Source organism: Heloderma suspectum, chromosome 4, assembly GCF_057233095.1.
Source record: "Heloderma suspectum isolate Gila_16-S chromosome 4, 16-S_ref, whole genome shotgun sequence".
Taxonomy (NCBI): Eukaryota; Metazoa; Chordata; class Lepidosauria; order Squamata; family Helodermatidae; genus Heloderma; species Heloderma suspectum.
Genome location: NC_139461.1, coordinates 170,277,501 through 170,295,630, shown reverse-complemented (window position 1 = coordinate 170,295,630; position 18,130 = coordinate 170,277,501). Strand labels below are relative to the sequence as shown.

Below are 18,130 nucleotides of genomic sequence, written 5' to 3'. Positions count from 1 at the left end.
CAAGGATTATTTATGCAAATCATGCCTGGCACGTGCCATGGGTCACAACAAGTCACCATGGCATGTGAAGCCATGGTGGACCTGTTCACACACCACACTAAGCCACCATTAGTTAATTAACCCCCGGGGCTTTGTAGCACCTGCAGGTGGCCATTTTGAATATTCAACTGCAGCTTGTCATGTCGTGTGAACCCAGCGAGGGTGGGCTCTTTGCATGGTTAACAAACCACCCAGAACCCATTAACTGTTTAAGGGTTGTGGGTGGTTTGTTAACCATGCCAACAACCCACCCTTGATGGGTTTGCACGACATGACAAGCTGCAACCAGGGCCTGAATAGGCAAACTGGCACCCAAGGGTGCCACAATGCGTCGTGGCTTAAATAAGCTACGATGAGCTGCGCCAATCATGCGAACCCAGTCGGTGGCTTGTTGTGATTGTGCGAACTGGGAGAGTGTTAATCTGTAAAGTAGCATCAGTTCCCAAACCAGACAGGTTATTTTTGGAGACCCCCAATACCATGACCTTTTCTTGTAAGATACCTGCAAAATTAGAAAATGGTCTCTGCCCCCCAATTACTGGATGGTCCCCAAAAAGTTTATCATCTGACTTTCTCAATATATATCACTGTGTAGGACCCAATACAGGAGTTAACACTCTGATCTAGCCAAGGCTGCCTTGTTGACTACGTGCAAACCAAAGGAATCCATCTTTATACTCTTTATAGTCTAGTAATAATCCCCACCACAACAGGGATTCATGAGAGACCTATAGTTAAAAAAGCACAAGTGATATTACAGCGATTAAAGAGGCAATGTCACACACGGAGAGTCAAAACCAGAGGACAGGCCATCTATAAATCACAGAATGAACAAGATGGTTAGATGTCTGTAACACTTTCCAGTCACCATTATTTTATTTTGCTAAATTTTAAACCCCCTTCATGGATCACTGCCTTGTTGTGGCAAAGGGGCTTGCGTAACTCAGTGAAGCCATAAGCTATGCCGTGCAGGGCCACCCAAGACAGACAGGTCATGGCAGAAAGTTCTGACAAAATGTGGTCCACTGGAGAAGGAAATGGCAACCCACTCCAGTGTTCTTGCCAAGAAAACCCCATGGAACGTATCACAAGGCTAAAAGATATGATGCTGGAAGATGAGCCCCTCAGGTCGGAAGGTGTCCAATATGCTACTGGGGAAGAGCAGAGGGTATTTCCAAGTAGCGCCAGAAAGAGTGAAGCGGCTGGGCCAAACCCGAAAGGACACTCAGCTGTGGATGTGTCTGGTGGTGAAAAGAAAATCCGATGCTGTAAAGAACAATATTGTTTAGGAACCTGGAATGTCAGATCAATGAATCAAGGTAAGCTGGAGGTGGTCAAACATGAGATGGCAAGATTGAACATCGACATCTTGGGAATCAGCGAACTCAAATGGACAGGCATGGGCGAATTTAATTCAGGTGACCATCATATCTACTATTGTGGGCAAGAATCCCTTAGAAGAAATGGAGTAGCACTCATAGTCAACAAAAGGGTGGGAAAAGCAGTACTGGGGTACAATCTCAAAAATGATAGAATGATCTCAGTACGAATCCAAGGAAAATCATTCAACATCACAGTCATTCAAGTCTATGCCCCAACCACTGAGGCCGAAGAAGCTGAGGTTGATCGGTTCTATGAAGACCTACAACACCTTCTAGAACTGACACCAAAAAAAGATGTCCTGTTCATCATAGGGGATTGGAATGCTAAAGTAGGAAATCAAGAAATCACCGGGAGAACAGGCAGGCATGGCCTTGGTGTACAAAATGAAGCAGGACAAAAGCTAATAGAGTTTTGCCAAGAGAACATGCTGATCATAGCAAACACTCTTTTCCAACAGCACAAGAGGCGACTCTACACATGGATGTCACCAGATGGTCAATATCGAAATCAGATTGATTATGTCCTTTGCAGCCAAAGATGGAGAAGCTCCATACAGTCAGTAAAAACAAGACCTGAGCTGCTTCTTGCAAAATTTTGGCTTAAATTGAAGAACGTCGGGAAAACCACTAAACCGTTCAGGTATGACCTCAATCATATCCCTGATGAATATACAGTGGAGGTGAGGAATAGATTTCAGGGATTAGACCTGATAGACAGAGTGCCTGAGGAACTATGGACGGAGGTCCGTAACATTGTTCAGGAGGCAGCAACGAAATCCATCCCAAAGAAACAATTTTAAACAAAAGAAACAATTTTAAACAAAAAAGATAGCAGTATTGGTTGAGGCAGCACACCATGACCATTGTAAATAGTGAAACTGGCCCTGATGAATAAATGAAAATGAACACGCGGCACCACTGTAAAGCCCAAGAAGCTTGCTAAGACTTGGGGCCTGCATGGGCGATACTTTCATCACGAATCATCTCAGGGGAGTGATTAGGAGATCTCAGAGCTGAAAGCTCTTTCCCCCACTCTTCTTACCATGGGAAGAGGTGAACAGCTGAACTGGAAGATATTGCAGTTATATGATATTTTAAAGAAGGTTAAACCACCAGGGTTCAAGTAACTGTGGGATTTCTCAGTTCATCAATTGTCCTAATGCAGGATGGAAAACTAGCAAATCCTTTGGTGTTTTGCAGCCCTTTGCACAATTACAGTGCCTGTGGCATCCACTGAAGATTCTAGTAGCACCTTAAAGACTTCTGTGGAGTGGAGTCCCCTTCATCAAATGAATTATATCACAATAAATCTGTTAGTTTTTAAGGTGCCATAAAACTCTTCATTGATTTTTCTGCAACAGACTAACACAGCTGCTCTTCTGGAAGCACTTCTGGTAAGTTGTCTCACCTACCTGGCTGGAACAATACTCTGTACTAATGGGTAAAATATGCTGTTTGGACTACTGGCATAGTGGTGCATGGGAAAGGGTGTTATAGTTTTCACTGGGTATTTAAGGGGGCTATAGTGTTTGTAAACTGCAACCCAAGTAGAATATATCCGATAGAAAAACAAAAATAAGCTTAATTTTAATGTGACTTCTTCCTGGTTTCATATGCCACACACACATACATAGATTAATGCAGCTCGACAAATGTTTGGCTGAAAAGAGGAGTAGTCCTCTTTGCTTTCATGAAGATTCTTACCTGTCATCACTGGGCCGAAGAGATGGAAGACGAAAACTGGTATTCCTATCCAACTTTGATTGGCTCTTTGTTCTTTTGATTGAACCTTTAAGCCGTTTACTGAAGAAGCCCTAAATGGAAAAAACACACTAAGTGAAACTATGGAAATTATTATTATTTTATTAGTAGTACTTTTTAAAGAGGCTTCTAACCTAAAGGAGTTGGCATTGGGTAATGATCAACTTGGTGATCATGGAAGGGATTCTTTGTGACACAATAGTCTTGTATTCAGGACACAGGGAGGTTCCTCAAATCAAAATACTGTCCATGTTTATCCAGACAGAACTAGCACAATGGCAATTCGACTGACAGCCCTCACCTTTGCCCCAGGCATGAATCCAGACAGACCAATGGAAAAGGAGGAGAGCAGGTTGTGCTTTAAAGTTACCATAGAGGGAATCCCAGGGAAACAAGAGTTTCATGTCAACAATAAGGTCCCATCAAATACTTAAAACATTTAGCCTTTTAGCTAAATGGGAGTAAACCTATAAATATGTGTGGAATTGCAAAACAAACAGGAAGGCATAAATTATGGGAAACTAACTAGAAGAATGTTGGGGTACGAAGCCATGTGGTGAAGCTGGTCTGCCTTCTTTTCCTAATTTATCAATTACATTTAAATCAATTTGTATCTCATCAACCCTCAGCATAGAGTACTCTTTGAGATATTGAAGGAAACATGGGATATGTACAGTTTAACTCAAGCTATCACTCACTGTCAAAAGGCCATCTTCAATATTTTCTTTTTCATTCCCTATTATAGTCCTACACCAGAACCAAAACAGCAATACAAAATAAAACATCCCAAAAAACACAACCAAAACCGAAGTATGGTTTTTGGTTAAATATTTCACTGATTAAAGCTGACCCCTACTAATTAACATTTCACTGATTAAAACTGGCCACTACTAATTCCCCTTTCACTCCAGGGAAGGGAGATGTAAAGTCCCCTTTAAAGTTGTAATGTAATGTAAAGTTGTAATGTAATGTAAACTTTACTAATGTAAAGTTGGGGGTAACAATGGCTCATGCACCGCAACGGAGAGAACAGCTCTAATAGCACCCAATAATAGTCTTCAGAAACATGTAGGAAGAAAGCCAGACTATGAAGCACATGGTCTTCGATGTCTATATACTAATACCCAGAGTATGGGAAACAAACAGAACGAACTTGAACTCTTAATACAAGAGGGAAAATATGACTTGATAGATGTAACTGAGACTTGGTGGGATGACTCTCATGACTGGAATATAGCAATTGAAGGATATAACTTGTTCAAAAAGAACAGGAGGAACAGAAAGGGAGGTGGGTTGCACTATATGTGAAAAATACATATCTCTGCACAGAACTACAGGAGGATGAGCTTGGTAGCCCCATCGAGGGCATCTGGGTTAAAATAAATGGAGCAAAGAATAAAATGAACATGGTGGTCGGAGTCTACTACCGGCCACCCAATCAAGGAGAAGACGAGGATGAAACTTTTGAAAAGCAAATAGCCAATGATTCAAAGAAGCACGATGTAGTAGTAATGGGGGATTTCAATCTCCCTGACATTTGTTGGGAGACAAATTCTGCAAAACATGGCCCCTCCAGGAAATTCCTGACTTGTGTGGCAGATAACTTCCTCCTACAGAAAGTAGAGGAAGGAACTAGAGGATCGGCTATCCTTGACTTGATCCTAACCAACAGAGATGACTTAGTGGATAAAGTAGCAGTTACAGGAACTCTGGGAGAAAGCGACCTTGTTATACTTGAGTTCTTGGTTCTAAGGGAAGCAAAAGCCGAGTGTAGTCAAACACGTACCCTGGATTTTAGGAAAGCTGATTTTAATAAACTCAGAACAATGATCAGTAAGGTCCCATGGCAAGCAACTCTAACAAGAAAAGGAGTCCAAGATGGGTGGGAGCTTTTAAAAAAGGAAATTCTCAAGGCACAACTACAAACCATTCCAACAAGAAGAAAAGGTGGAAGACAACAGAAGAAGCCAATGTGGCTTCACAAAAAACTTAGCGATAACCTGAAAACAAAAAAGGACACATATAGGAAGTGGAAGGAAGGCTGAGCAACAAAGGAAGAGTACAGGCAGGTAGCACAGAATTGCAGTTGGTGTCAGGAAGGCTAAAGCTGAGAACAAGCTGAGGTTAGCGAGGGATGCTAAAAGCAGCAAAAAGGCTTTCTTCAGCTATGTGCATGGTAAAAGACAGAGGAAAGAAATGGTTGTTCAGCTATTAAATAAGGATGGCAAAATGATACAGATGACAAAGAAAAGGCAGAAGTGTTCAAATGCTACTTTGGTTCAGTCTTCTCCCAAAAGAGGGTCTATGACCCCCCTGGCAAAGGTGAAGTACAGGCTGAAGGGGCAGGATTGCAGCTTGAGATCGATAGGCATATGGTCAAGGAACACCTAATTACTTTGAATGAGTTCAAATCTCCAGGGCCAGATGAACTACACCCTAGAGTAATAAAGGAACTGGCAGAAGAACTCTCAGAACCACTCTCTATTCTCTTTGAGCAATCATGGAGGATGGGTGAAGTGCCAGTTGACTGGAGGAGGGCTACTGTTGTACCTATCTTCAAAAAGGGTAAGAAGGAGGAACCTGGGAACTACAGACCAGTCAGTCTGACATCAATCCCTGGGAAAATTCTGGAGCAGATTATAAAGCAATCCATCTGTAAGCACCTTGAAAATAATGCAGTGAATACTCAAAGCCAACATGGATTTGTCAAGAACAAATCCTGCCAGACAAATCTGATCTCATTTTTTGATCAAGTAACCTCCCATGTGGACCGTGGGAATGCTGTAGACATCATATACCTCGACTTCAGCAAAGCTTTCGACAAAGAGCCCCATGATATCCTGATGAGCAAACGAGCTCAAAGTGGGCTAGAAGAAACAATGATCCGGTGGATCCACAGTTGGCTACAGAATCAGACTCAAAGAGTGCTTATCAATGGGATCTTCTCAAACTGGAGAGAGGTAACAAGTAGGGTACTGCAGGGCTCAGTCCTGGGCCCAGTGCTCTTCAACATTTGTATTAATGGCTTGGAGGAGGAGGTGCAGGGAATGCTGATCACATTTGCAGATGACACACAATTGGGTGGGATAGCTAATACTTTGGAAGACAGAAACAAAATTCCAAGTGATCTTGATAGACTGGAGCTCTGGGCAGAAAACAACAGAATGACATTTAATAGGGATAAATGTCAAGTTCTGCACCTAGGAAAAAGAAACCAAATGCACAGTTACAAGATGGGGGATATGTGGCTCAACAACACTACAAGCGAGAAGGATCTTGGAATTGTTGTAGATCACAAGCTGAATATGAGCCAACAATGTGATGTGGCTGCAAAAAAGGCAAATGCTAATTGGGGCTTCATTAATAGAAGCATAGCTTCCAAATCCCGGGAGCTACTAGTTCCCCTCTACTCAGCACTGATTAGGCCTCATCTGGAGTACTGTGTCCAGTTCTGGGCACCACATTTTAAGACGGATGCATTCGAACTGTAGAGGGTTCAGCCCACCTTCCCCAACAATTGCTCACTGATGCAGTACTATGCTTCAGTCTCACAAAGAGCAGAGGAGATCTTGTGCCTAGACAGTGGCACTTTGGGCTGCTGTGGGGACTTGCATGATGGAATGTTCTTCCATACAACCCCCCCTTCCCCCGAAGACTAGCATGTCAGGGAGAAGTTTCTAGCCCAGCCTTTTCCCCTGAGATACTGATTTTCTATGTGTAGGAATGTTTCTTCATAGGGAAGCCTTCCATCAAGGAAGTCCCCACTCATGCTGACACAGTACAGATATAAATTTGTTGGTTGGGAGAAGTGAGAATCCTTGCTTTTCAGTCCTTTTGAATAGAGGGAGTGGGAGAAGAGGGAAAGTGTGGGCAAATGCCTGCTATACAAACTGCCTGCCCACCCAGACTTAATTAGAAACACAGAAAGTGAAATACAGCCTTGTGTGTCTGAGAATATTATAATTTGCAAGGCAAAGCTCACTCTGCCAGGATCTACTGTGTCCAGTTCTCTGCCAACCCTATTTCTTTTCTTCTAAAACACATCTGGCCTCATTGACTTCTCTAAAGCTAGTGAGTGTGAACTGCTCATTGATGGCGAAGAGCCTGCACACCACAGCCAGCCAGTTTTCTTCAAAGAAAATCACTTCAAGACACAGTAAAACAAACATCTTTCTCTGTATCCTTTAACAGATATTTTGGACTTCAACTCTCAGCATTCCCAATCGTTGGTCATCCTGGCAGGGGCTTCTGGGAACTGAAGTCCCAAACATTTTGGTGATCTCCATTCTGCCCACCCTTGATTTAAATCAGTGGGTACATGCCACACAGTTTTCAAGTCACATGGTGCCAAAAGGTAACCAGTATGTGCATACATGCAAATCATATGCGTACACATTGTCTTAGTTCCAGTAAAAAGACTTGTGCATCAGAAAAGGGGATGCTAATAATATTTCACTGGGTTGAAATAATTATTTTCCTTGAGAAAAGGATGAAGACACAAATTTTCTGGTTATGTTGCACACACATCTTGGGTTATGTTGGCACTACTGTCAGCTTTGTAGACTCTGTAAGATATTTGAATGAAATTGTGCTTAAAGTTCATGGGGAAAGATTAGCAGGGCAAGGAGGATTTGCCTAATTCAATCATTTCTTGCCTTATAGTTGGAGTTCTGTTTACAGATTCCATAAGATTCAGCACGACTAAAATCTAATCCCAGCAGACACCGATTTGTGATCAACGCTACAAAGCAGAAGAAAGCAGAAACCCCACCTCAAGGTTATCATAAATAAACGAATAAGTACGCTCTGATCTTGTTCGTTTTAAATGTTTTTATTTCATTTTGTTTTTAAGGACTGTATTCTTCCAAAAACATGTTATTATTCTTGTAACCCACCATGAGGGCTTTTAAAATGAAAAAATGGGGTAAAAGATGAAGTACTAAAGTTAAAAAAAAACCAACCCAGCTCTCACAGAAACCCAATGCTTAAAATGAAACTGAAAACTTAAAAGTCAGCCATGATTTGGGGAATCGCTAAGTGAATTGAGGCAACAGTTTAGCCAAAGCTGTAAATGACAGAATATGGAGACAATGATCTTCTGCCAAAAATGCTAACAGAAGAAAATGGAAAGGAATATGGATCCCAGGGTATTTTATTTATTTAAAATTCTTTTTTTGGGTTTTTCTGTATTTTGGATTATTATTCTATTAGATAGAATTGTATTATTGTATTATTTTGTATTATTCTGTATTTTAAATTGTTCTGTTGAGACAGTAGGATTCTATTGCGGTTTTAGTGGTACTTGTTTTATTAATATTGTGCACCACTCTGAGCTTCTTTTGGAGGAACGGCGGGGTACCCTTCTTCGAAAAGAAGCACAGACTGGCATACAATATTAGTAAAACAAGTACCAGTAAAACAATAAGATCCTACTGTCACAACAAAATGATTTAAAATACAACAATAATCTAACCTAAAAATACACAGTTGTTGTTTAGTCGTGTCCGACTCTTCGTGACCCCATGTTCCATAGCACGCCAGGCCTTCCTGTCCTGCATTCTCTCCCGGAGCATGCTCAAGTCCATATTCATTGCATCAGTGATGCTATCTAGCCATCTCATCCTGTGCCGTCCCCTTCTCCTTTTGCCTTCAGTCTTTCCCAGCATCAGGGTCTTTTCCAGAGAGTTTTCTCTTCGCATTAGGTGACCAAAATATTGGAGCTTCAGCTTCAGTATCTGTCCTTCCAATGAGCAGTCAGGGTTGATTTCCTTTAGGATTGACTGATTGGACCTCCTTGCAGTCCAGGGGACTCGTAAGAGTCTTCTCCAGCACCACAGTTTATTAAAATATATTAAAAATTATTAAATACACAGTAAAAATTATTACTGTGTATTAAAAAATACACAGTAGGGATCCCTAAAAAGGAGAGGGCAGCTTCGTTAAGAGCAGCATATCTGAAGCCATGCACAGCATCGAAAATCAACTCAGTTTACAGGCCATTCTGATAGAGGCTGTGAAAAGTGCCATTAAAAGGCAGATAATCAATACATGCTTTAGGCTCTCTCTTGGGGCCAGTGCTGGAATTCCACTAGAAGAATAACGGTATTTATATAAGGGAAGGTCAAGGTACACAAGAGACTCCATGACCAAGGTGAAAGAAAGGAATAATAATGCTACTAAATAATCGTTAGCATTAATATAGTGCTTTAGAGTCTTCAAAGGGTTTCACATATATTACCTTGTAATTCTTACAGGAATTCTGTAAGGTAGTAGGTCAGTATTATTATTCCCAAATTACATGGTGTGCGTGTGTGTGTGTGTGTGTGTGTGCGCGCGCGCTGAGGCCAAGGGAGGGGCTTGCCTAAGGCCATCCAGTGAGTTCATGGCAGAGGCAAGATATGAACTGGGGACTTTCTGATTTGCATTTTGGTCTCAGCCACTACACTATATTAGTTTCTGTTCGAGTGATTATGCTTTAGTTAATCTTGTTCAAGATGCCTGAAATACAGAAATTGAAAGTAACGTTTTCTTAAAGCGCACCCACTTGTCACATATGGCTTTGTAATTTGCTCTTCAGCAATAAAAAATACCCCAAAAAGAAAAAACAACAACGGAGAATATACAGAACTCTGCCCTGAAATTAACCAAGGCTGCAATCCTATATACACTTACCCAGAAGTAAATCCAACTGAACTCAATGGAGCATAGGCCTAGGATTGCATTGTAAATGGACTTGCAAGCTCTCTGCTGCCACTTTTATGTGAAATAACAGTGCCATGTCATCTGCATTCATTTATCTGATCGTGCCTCTCATGCTTTCAACTGGATGCAACCAAGAATACAGTATTGAACAGTTATGATTTTTGATCCTATATGAGACACAGATCATACATTCCTTTAAATACGTAGCAACAGCTCTCTTGACTTCACTCTCCTCAGTTTCTCTATCTCCAACAGCCTCCAAACTTTGAATACCACTTCCTGTCCTGATTGTGGGCTTCCCATAGGTATCTGGTTGACCACAATGGGAAACAGGATGCTGGACTAGATGGACCTTTGGTTTGATCCAGCAATGCTTATTTTCTTATGTAAGTCTCATCACATTAGACATTTCCTTTCTGTAACCATGTCATTTCACGTCAAATATCTTTAGACATAGTAAACAAATATATATTTTAATAAAGTTGAGCCAAATGTTCACTTCTCAGACTGAACACTGTGATTTGGGGGATCTCAGAATCTGTTGATCCCTCTCAGCCATAATACTTTATTCTTCATGATTGCACAGAATACAACCCATATAGAGTTAAAAAGAGAGGGATGAAAAATAGCAGATTCTTCAACCGTCTCCCTCTCAAGGGGGCATACTTAATTACTTTTTGTAGCCTTGAAAATATTTGAGAGCTCAAAAGAACTAAACAGACACTTTCTCAGTAATTGTGCTGTGGTTGATAGTTAAATCAATGTCACTATCTGATGATCTCAGTAACAAGAGATACAACATTGTCTCTTCTGGATCTCAAAAACAGGGACACTATGGATCAACAATACATGGACCAATGTATTTTATTATTGTTATACACTTTGTGTTTTTAATAAAATATAGTTTCAGTTAAATATATCTATTTAAAACTTGTTAAATTCAGAGGCAAATTCAGAAATGTATCAATAAGATAAATGGAAATAACATGGACAAAACAGATAAAGCACCTGAGCTCCTTGGAGTAAGGGCAGGATATAAATGTGAAAAGGCAACAAAATGTGTCAGTTCTAGCTACCAAAGACAACAGGATGGAAAGGGTGGAGAAAGTTTAACTATCTGGCAAAATGAGATCTGACTGGAGATTAAAAACAACAACACTGCAGCAGGTTTTTTTTTTTTTTAATTATTAATACAAACTCCAGGGTCGACTTTGGCAGGGACCTGGGTCATTGGGTGTCATCCACATATTGATAACATCTCAGCCCACACCTCTGGATAACCTCCCCAGCGATTTTATATAGATGTTGAACAGCATGGGCAACAGAACAGAGCCCTGTGGTACCCCATAGCATAGCTGCCAAGAGGGACAGAGCAATAATCCCCCAGCACCAACTTCTGGAATTGACCATCCAAGTAGGAGCGGAACCACTGCAATGCAGTGCATCCAACTCCCAACCCACACAGCCTATCCAGGAGGATGCCATGGTTGATGGTATTGAAAGCTGCCAAGAGGTCCAAGAGAATTAACAGGGTCGCACTACCCCTGTTCCTGTCTTGGCAAAGGTAATCCCACAGGGCAACCGAGGCAGTTTATGTTCCAAAACCAGTCCTGAAGCTTCACTGAAATGGGCCTATATTATCAGTTTCATTCAAGAGTGCCTGGAGTTGATCGGCAACCTCCCATTCAAGCATCTTGCCCAGGAAGGGGATGTTAGCTACTGGCCTACAGTTGTTAACATCATCCAGGTCCAGGTTAGGCTTTTTCAGGAGTGGCCTAATTACCGCCTCCTTTAAAGAGGCCAAAACTACTCCCTCTCTCAAGGAAGCATTTGTAACCTTCTAGACCCTGACAGATATCCCCTCCCTATTAGATGTAATAAGCCATGAAGGGCTTGATCATATCAACTGCCAGAGTCATCTCTGCATTCCACTGAGTGATTTGGGCTTTGACAGAAGCACCAGCCATACCAGCAGAAAAATTCCCCAGAGCCCTCTGGAATCCATTAGCCTCCACGGGTGGACCATTTTAATAGGTCCCTCACCCTGTAAGAACCAGACATGGAACAACCGAGTGGTTCAAAATTGGGAAAGGAGTACGACAAGGCTGCATATTGTCACCCTGCTTATTTAACTTATATGCAGAGTACATCATGAGAAACGCCGGGTTGGATGAATCACAGGTCGGAATTAAGCTTGCTGGGAGAATTATCAACAACCTCCGATATGCAGACGATACCACCCTAATGGCAGAAAGCGAAGAGGATCTCAAGAGCCTCTTGTTGAGGGTGAAAGAGGAGAGTGCAAAAGCTGCTTTGAAACTCAACATTAAAAAAACGAAGATCATGGCATCTGGCCTCATCACTTCCTGGCATATAGAAGGGGAAGAAATGGAAGCTGTGACAGATTTTACTTTCTTGGGCTCCAAGATCACCGCAGACGGTGACTGTAGCCATGAAATTAAAAGGCGCTTGCTCCTTGGGAGGAAAGCTATGGCAAACCTAGACAGCATAGTAAGAAGCAGAGACATCACCTTGCCGACAAAGGTCCGTAGAATCAAAGCTATGGTTTTCCCAGTAGTAATGTATGGCTGTGAGAGCTGGACTATAAGGAAGGCTGAGCGCCGAAGAATTGATGCTTTCGAACTGTGGTGCTGGAGAAGACTCTTACGAGTCCCCTGGACTGCAAGGAGGTCAAATCAGTCCATCCTAAAGGAAATCAACCCTGAGTGCTCATTGGAAGGACGGATACTGAAGCTGAAGCTCCAATATTTTGGCCACCTAATGCGAAGAGAAAACTCTCTGGAAAAGACCCTGATGCTGGGAAAGACTGAAGGCAAAGGGAGAAGGGGACGGCAGAGGATGAGATGGCTAGATAGCATCACCTATACAATGAATATGAACTTGAGCACGCTCCGGGAGAGAGCGCAGGACAGGAAGGTCTGGCTTGCTATGGTCCATGGGGTCACGAAGAGTCGGACACGACTGAACGACTGAACAACAACAACACCCTTCCAGAGGGGAAAGATCACTGTGAGTCTAAACCTCAATAGGAAGTGATCCAACCATGACAATGGGATAGATGCTAATTCCCCCACTTTCAGATCACCATCCTCCTGCCCAGTCGAGAAAACAAAACCAAGTGTGTGTCCTCTTACATGTGTTGGCCCGATGAATTGTTGAGACAGCCCCATGGATGTCATGGTGGCCATAAAGTTCTGAGCCACCTCAGATCTGTCAGCCTTGACATGGAAGTTGAGATCCTCCAGAACCATCATTCTAGGGGTCCTCAACACCAAATCTGAGACCACCTCAAGAGAACTTTTTTTAGGTGGTTTCTTCATACTATAAATACCACCAATGGACCAAATAATATAAGAAGGAACAATGACACCAACAGCATGGAAACAACAGCAGAGCACTAAAAAAAATCCTAAAGCCATGAAATCAGTAGAAAATTATTTAGCTGCAGAGCATGCTGGAGAAAGAAAGTTTATGACATCTTTTTAAGAAGATGCTGCTGCGAGGTGAAAAATATGAAGGTGTACAGAGTAGGGTAGGGGGGGACAGCAACCAGTTCTCAGAATGCAAGGAAATAAAACTGGGGAGCAGGAATAAGTGGGAGGGAAGGCATTTCCACAGATGAGTGCTACGAACACCGACCTTTACCCTGCTTCATTAGCAGGAACAAACTGCAAGGTAAATAAACCTGCTCAATGACAACTTTTTTGGGGACTACAAAACTAGAGGGGAAAACAGGAGGCATCCAGCAAGATTAGCTGATCAAGCAAATAGAAACAGATGAAACTCACCAAGTATATCTGTATGATAGCATATTTGGACAAAATGAAATGAATTATGAACACATACTGATATGCAGTATCTCTAAATGTCTAAACAAGTTACTAGAAGGCAGTGTAAATCTCTCTATGAAATGGTCCGATCAATGCATAGCAGGCAAAGAAGACTGTACATATTTGAGAAGGACAGGAATAGAAAAAACAAGGCAAAGCAAATACAATTATATTTCACACTAAGCTTCATTTTTCATCTAAAAGAAGAGGGAAAGGGGGATGTATATACATCAAGCAAGGTTAAAGCGATTTAAAATTCAGTTTAGCAGTTGAAACAACAGCTGAGCTCCCCTTCTTACTCAGTTTCATAATACATAAGCCAAAAGAGTACTTGATTTTATTATTCTTTTAAAAGCCTAGCAAAACTAAAACACAGAGAAGATTTATGACATAGCACCAAATCAGCCTGTAGAATTCAGATAAGATATTTAAGACACAAATGTTTTTCTCTCTCACATATATGATTACACATGATGTAAATAGGAATAATATTTGCAGTTGCTTTAACCAAGTTCTAAACATAAGGAAACATGGGAGAGCACAAGCTTACTGCAAGGAAGGGTCAGGTAGGAATTTTCCTCCCTACAGTGTAGCATTATTTGTAGCTTGAAATATTTGGGTCTTGACATTTATGGGGCTACCCAGATACCAGTGCGTGCAGGGGACTAACGGTTTAAACCCTAAGACTTCTTGCACCACCAGATACGTGCTTAGGATGGAGAGTACTAGCTGCAGAACCAACACAAGGTTTCATGCTTAACTGAATGGCTAACATGGTGCCCCCTAATACTAAATGGGTTGGAACTAGCTGTGGTTACTTTAGCGTTGAGGGCATTCTGCACATGCTCAAATGTACACTGCCCACCCAGATTGCAGCTGGAAGGAAGAAAATGTTTGCTAAGGTGTAATATGGAAGATCAGCAACCTGCCACTGAAAACTGGTTCTAGGTCAGACCTAGCTCCAATCACAAAACATATTATTGATTACACATCATGGTATCATTGCAGAAATAGGTTTAGGAGAGAGGTGCAAAATGAACCAACTTAACCCTGTATTTCTGCACTACTTTTATGCCTTAAATACACCAGAAATGGCCAGAGAAATTAAGCTCCTGTTGATGCGCCTATTTATACTGCAGCAAAAACTTTTTAAAAATTGCAACTGCTTTGCCAGGTAGTCAGCAAGGTTTTTCCTGGTTCTCTTTATATATTGTCACCCCAATATTTCAGTATGAACTGCAGATATTTGGTAAAGTAAAATATTTAGCATTATAAAGCCCGTTGCTAAAAACCATTAGCTCTGGTCTCAAATGCAGATGAAGGTCATGAGTGGACAGGCTACTCCCACTAATTTCAGCATCCCCAACAACCTGTCTCATTTCCACTCTTCCTTTCAGTCCTATTCAGCCATTGCCCATCCCTATGGGTCAGTGAGATGCCCTTCAAATGGTGGGAATGCCATCTTGAGGACAATAGCTGAAAAGCAGGGCAAACATCTATTTTTAAGCAAACCAAAACAAACAAGCCTGCCCTTATGATGGGCAAGTGCTTGCATAGTGAACAAAGGTTGTTTTTGCTGGCCTCAAATCTTAGAGAATGTGTCTGTGGTTCTCAAACTTCTGCACTGGGACATTGGACAACATAGTTGTTTCTGGACAATAGCTGTACTGATCATTGCTCACTCACATTCATTCTCTTGAAAGTTTTACTTCCAGGCCTGTCAAGTATAGTAGCCTTCACCTTGCTCCTTAGTTTGAGATATTTTAGCTGCTAAGCATGCAAATAAATCTGAAATTAGTCTTAGGCGTGGTTAATGATAGCTGATTTCACAACCTTTTTTATCCATACCATCAAAGTGGGTCAAGGAAAGATGCAAATAAACTCATAGACATATGGGACAGTACTATAGAGGATCTGGAATAAAGCTGAGCAAATTGTATTGAAGGATGAGGAGAACAGAGCAAGAGTAAAATATTTCTGGCTGAAGGGTTGTGAAGGGTTGCAAACAAACAGGAATTAAAGGAAGGGTCAACTTTTCCTAAAGCGTTATTTTACACGATATGAAAATGACTGCAAAAAAGAAAAATATGAACACTACATGGGAGAGTTAGTGTTATGGTAAGTGAACAGGGCAATATGTATACTTTTGCAGTGTCATTTGAATAGGCAAAGCTAAAGTACACCTGTAATTTTTATTCATACACTCAGAGCATATTACACAGAACGAGGGGCATTTTTGCCAATCCATGAGGCAATAACTAGATTTCATTTACAACAGCCCCCACACAGCACAAATCTTCAAGGTCAGTGAGTTGGAGCAAATTCAGGAAATAGCTTCACAAATAATTCAATAGCTAGAAAGATTCATTTGTGTGGATTGCTTTCTGCTTGGTAAAGCTATTATTCAAAAAAGGGAGGTTATGATAAACTCTGCCTTGGCATGTATCTGAAAAGCATGAAATCAAACCAAGAGAAGAGGCTAAACTGAAACAAATTAGTAGCTCTAGCATAACAAAAGAAAATTTAGGATACATGTCAGGAAAGATTTCCTACAGTTATGGCCCATTAGACAGCGGCAGGTCCTCTCAAAAGAAACAGTGAAAACTGCCAATTAACTGAGTATTAACTGGCAAATTTATGGTAGAATGAAGTTGTACCAACAAGGAGAATAAATGGCATGTGTTCTGCACCCCTGACTTCTTGGGTATGTGAACAAACAGCATTTCAGAAGATGTACTGTACCATATAAATGGCTTGGTCATCTTTTGTATGTATGCTTTAAAGCAGGGATGGGGAATGTGGAGCCCTCCAGATGTTGTTTGACTGCACCTCCCAGCAACTCTCACGATTGGCTATGCTGGCTAGGGCTTATGGGAGTTGCAGTCCAACAACAACTGGAGGGCCACCACTGCTTTAAAGAAATAAAAGGCATTCAAATGTTCTTCCTGAGACAATTCTGTTTGGAAGTGCCAGACGTCCTGCGTGCCATTTTAAAAAATAAGTAAATGAACAGACAGACAAATAAATAAAACTCAGAGGAAGCCAGCTCCCAATGATTGGCTTCATGAGGGCTCCTAAGCAAATACCTTCTTTTTGTTTTCTTCAGGGATGTCTATTTGGGCTTCCAGGTCCATCTTTACTTCCTATATTGTATTTGCTTGCCTTGGGAAGGAGAAGGAGAGAAGCTTGCCTAGGGCCTCCTGATTGAGGCAAGATGTGAACCCTGGTTCACAGACCAGTATCTTAGCCTCTACATTAATTCTAATTTCTATCTTTTTTATTGTACACATTAATAAAAAGTCAAACTTCCAGATTCCTAAAAGTAGATACAGAGAAACACCTTTACTTTATTAAAGAAAATGGCTTTATAGCAAGTCAGACCTTTCATCCATCTAGCTCGGTATTGTCTACTCTACACTGATTGGAAGCAGTTCTTCAGGGTCTCAGACAGGAAGAAGTCTTTCCCAGCCCAATCTGGAAATGCTGGAGATTGAACCTGAGATATTCTCCATGCAAAGCATGTGCTCTACCACTGAGCTACAGCCCAATCACTTACCCTATATAAGTGAAAGCTGCCAAATATAAGCTAACCTCTGAGGATATTCCTTGTGCAACAAGTTGACATTTTTAAAAAATAGCAAACTCAAATATTTAAGTAGGAGGGGAAAATTGAATTTCAACTTTGAGCCTCTTAAATATGAGTGGTTCCCAAGCACTCCACAGTCAGAGAGCTATCTGAAGAGCTTCTTCCAAAAAAGAAAAAGGAAAAAAAACCACTCACTTGCAGTACATTATGTAACTGTAAATCAAATTTCCAAGTGCTGGACAAAGGCCCATTAACAGTTGTACAGTTGAGTAACTTTCTCTGTATGGATGCCACTGTTTAGAGCCTAGATAGAGAACTGTGGAAACTGTACTGGCAGTGAATGTCCTATTCAGAACTGAGTTTTTAAAATAGCCTGTCTGTGAAAAAAAAAACCTGCGCACACCCTGAATGCAACACGTTTCTAAAGCCTTTATTTTGAGACTGCCAATCTGTTCCTGAACATGATGTCATGCTTTATCCAGGAAGTGAGGGCAAAAAGAGGTTGTACTCCAACTTATTAATTTTTATCCCGTTCTTTCTTCCAAGGAGCTGGGGCACATTCTTCCAGGTTAATTCCATTTTATCCTCACAATAACTCTAAGAAACTGTGGCTGATAATCAGTGGCCGCATTCAGACATAACGAGAAGCCAGAATTGCTGAGAATTCTGGCTTATCATTCCTAAGCAGCACGCTCATATTCATTGTCTGATTGCCCCCATTTGGCTTTCCTGAAAACAGGAGCAGCTAAACTAACAGTGAAGCAAAAGTTTCCCATAATATCGGAACCTGAACTCTGGGTTTGTCACTC

The 18,130-nt window shown here is 41.3% G+C and overlaps 1 protein-coding gene across 7 annotated transcripts in view; it reads right to left on the bottom strand.

The window, feature by feature from the left end:
- The window catches only part of RASAL2 (RAS protein activator like 2), a 280,500-nt gene that overhangs the window by 68,935 nt on the left and 193,435 nt on the right, over positions 1–18,130 (bottom strand). For all 7 annotated transcript variants that reach the window (XM_084851229.1, XM_084851228.1, XM_084851226.1 and 4 more), the window contains one exon: positions 3,126–3,235. In XM_084851229.1, the coding sequence (XP_084707355.1) occupies positions 3,126–3,235 (110 nt within the window). The remainder of the gene's footprint in view (positions 1–3,125; positions 3,236–18,130) is intronic.